The 2,828-nt window shown below is 43.0% G+C and overlaps 1 protein-coding gene across 1 annotated transcript in view; it reads left to right on the top strand.

The window, feature by feature from the left end:
- Positions 1-439, top strand: part of LOC116828741 (myelin P2 protein-like) — a 2,842-nt gene extending 2,403 nt beyond the window's left edge. The window contains exon 4 of the mRNA XM_032787159.2: positions 294-439. Within this exon, the coding sequence (XP_032643050.1) occupies positions 294-353 (60 nt within the window). The 3' untranslated portion in view covers positions 354-439. The remainder of the gene's footprint in view (positions 1-293) is intronic.
- Positions 440-2,828: the final 2,389 nt, after the last annotated feature.

Below are 2,828 nucleotides of genomic sequence, written 5' to 3' on the forward strand. Positions count from 1 at the left end.
ACTTATTATAGTGTCTTCACCATGGTGAGTCGACTGCTGCTGCCCCCCTGTTGACTCTGCCTGTGCCTCGCACAGCAGTGGAGTACAGTAGTTGACAGAGTGCTCAGGGGTTGACTTTATCATGTCTAGACTAGATGCAATAAATTGACTTCCTCTGGATCGATCGCTGTCTGCCATCCGGCAGATAGTGAAGACCTACCCATAGTGTTCCCTGAAAACAATATGTGATAGTATTTGTTGAACTGCATATGGAGGCATTTTAAAATCATACTGTGATAACTTCTCCCTTTTAGGAATGTACCATGAACAACATCACATGCATCAGAATATATGAGAAAGCAAAAGGACATTAATCCCAGCTCACTGGACTAGAAACTCACTGAGATGGCTCTTGACAAGAAAGCTCCAGTACAAATTTCTGTTTCCAACTCAAGTGTGTACAGGCTTGTCTCAGAGAAAGTGTACTAATGTAATGTATTAAACAAACAAGCTTTCAAACACTGAATATTGGAGTCCATATTCTTTGTTAGCTTGTAACTACTCATGGAGACTTGACCTTCAGAACTGTAAAAATGGAGATAGTCAACACCTTCATCTCATTTTCTCCAGCCTACTCTGTCATCCATTCTTGTAGAACAATAGTGTTTCCAAGTTGCTTGTCTAAGCTAAGCTTAAAATGCTTTATAATTCCACTAATTCTTTCTGAACTAGTCTAATAGATCTAGCTTAGTGAAAGGCCACTTCTAGAAAGCTTTCCTATAAATGTAGGCTGGAATTTTGGAAGGTGTATAAAGGCATAAGTGTCTAACTCCCTTGATTTTTTTTTTTGTATATTCCATGCTAATATTATAGGAAAGCTTTAAGTTGTCTCTCTAACATTACTCAAGTTATATCCCCTTGATCTACCATGAACATCTCCCCACAGACATCAAAATAACTGTACATTAATATCTTGGTTCTTGTCCTCCCCACTGTTGTAGTAATCTTAAAAGCTGTATCTCCTCCTCTAACTGACTATATTAGAGACTAAACAAATTTAACATGCATCCTCACATGATGGGACAGGGTGCAACCTTCCCCCCCACCCCACTTCTCTATTCTGTATCTGGTTTTCCACTATTACCACTGCTCAATTCATAGGATGGGTCACATTACTCGTAAGAGACTTTAGTGTGAAATATTGGTTTGTGTATTATGTTTAATGCATGAATGGGCTGGATGCCATTATAGCTGCTCTGTATATTTTGTTGAAGAAATGCAATGTACATTGCTTCCCTTTAGAGTACACTCCTATTTCCTGTCCATCTTTCCTCACATGAAAATACCAACTGATTGAGAAAAGCAGCTGCCTCAACACTCATGTTAAAGAAATGAATGATATTGATGCAAAGGAGGAAAAGTACTTTTGATCTGCTTCTGAAGCATCAGGGATGGCCATGACTAGAGCTGGCACATGGGAAGGGGTGGGCCAGGATTCTGGGATGGCAGCAAGCATTTTCTCTCTGATCACCAGATGTGGGGTTTGGAAGGAATTTCTCCCTAGGTCAAAGTGGCAGTGACCTTGAGCGTGGTGTGTTGGTGTCCTCTGCAGCATATGTGGGTGGGTTTCTTGTTAAGATTATTTGTGTATATCTCACTTAATCATTTCTCTGCCATTGTAGGGGGCTATGGGCAGTGGTGCACCTCAGTCCCTCCTATTTTCTGCCTGTGGAATATAATAGTCTAGTCTCCTACAGGCTGTAATACTTAGCTCTAATTTCAGTTGTTTGGATCTAGTGTGAGCCTGCTGACCTGGGCTATACAGGAGATCAGACTAGATGAGCCGGTGGTCCCTTCTAGCCTTGAATGCTATTGCTCTATCTGAAAGTGTAATCCACAATGAAATCAAACCTTAGCACAGCATTCACAGCCAGCTTTGCTTTGAGGATAAATCTGACAGCACAAATGATACCTTAAGAGAGACTAAGCACAGTAGTTCTTTCTCTGTTACCTTGACTAGTCACTTACACATGTGTTTACAATGAAGCCACTGTGATCTGCTAGCATTTTATACTCACTCTGTAATGTACAGAGGAGAGAATTGACCTGTCTCTGGAATGCAGTAGTGTGCACTGTAGCTTCTCTTGTATGAATCAGTCCTTGAAGGAAGAACACAGGTGTGTGTGCCAGTCTAGTCACTCAATTTACACAAGACAATTAAGAAGCTGCATCTTCTTACAATCCCATTACCAGAAAAGCAACGAACAATTCCACTGCCATAAGTAAACGGATAAAAAGGGGAGAAAATAACACTAATACCTAGTCTTTACATCCATACTTTTAGGCCCTAAGAGAGTAGGAGGGATCCAATTTTTAACTTTTCATACACTTCCCCTAGGGAGCCTACCATTTTATCTTCCCAATTCCTCCTGCTTTCTGGGTCTTGATGACTTTTTTGTTTGCAGATGTCAGCACCCAAGTCCTATGACCAACATGTCCATCTCAAGTAAGGTGCACCCTTGCAGAAGCCACCTAATAATTTTACCATCCAGGCAGCCTGGAGACAGAGCCTGACAGAAGTTAGGGCAGCTTGGAATGTGCTGATTCAGCTGATCTCATGGGCACCCTTCACCGTCACCAGCAGGGGTGGCTCTGTGTTTTTTGTCACCCCAGGCATGGCAGTCAGGTGGCTTTCGGTGGCATGCCTGCCAGAGGTCCGCCAGTCCTGTGACTTTGGCGTACCTGCCACTGAATTGCTGACGAATCCGTGGGACTGGCGGACATCCTGCAGGCATGCCGCGGAAGGCTCTCTGACTGCCGCCTCCACAGCAACTGGCAGGCCGCCGCCC

Source organism: Chelonoidis abingdonii, chromosome 2 (genome assembly GCF_003597395.2).
Source record: "Chelonoidis abingdonii isolate Lonesome George chromosome 2, CheloAbing_2.0, whole genome shotgun sequence".
NCBI lineage: Eukaryota > Metazoa > Chordata > Testudines > Testudinidae > Chelonoidis > Chelonoidis abingdonii.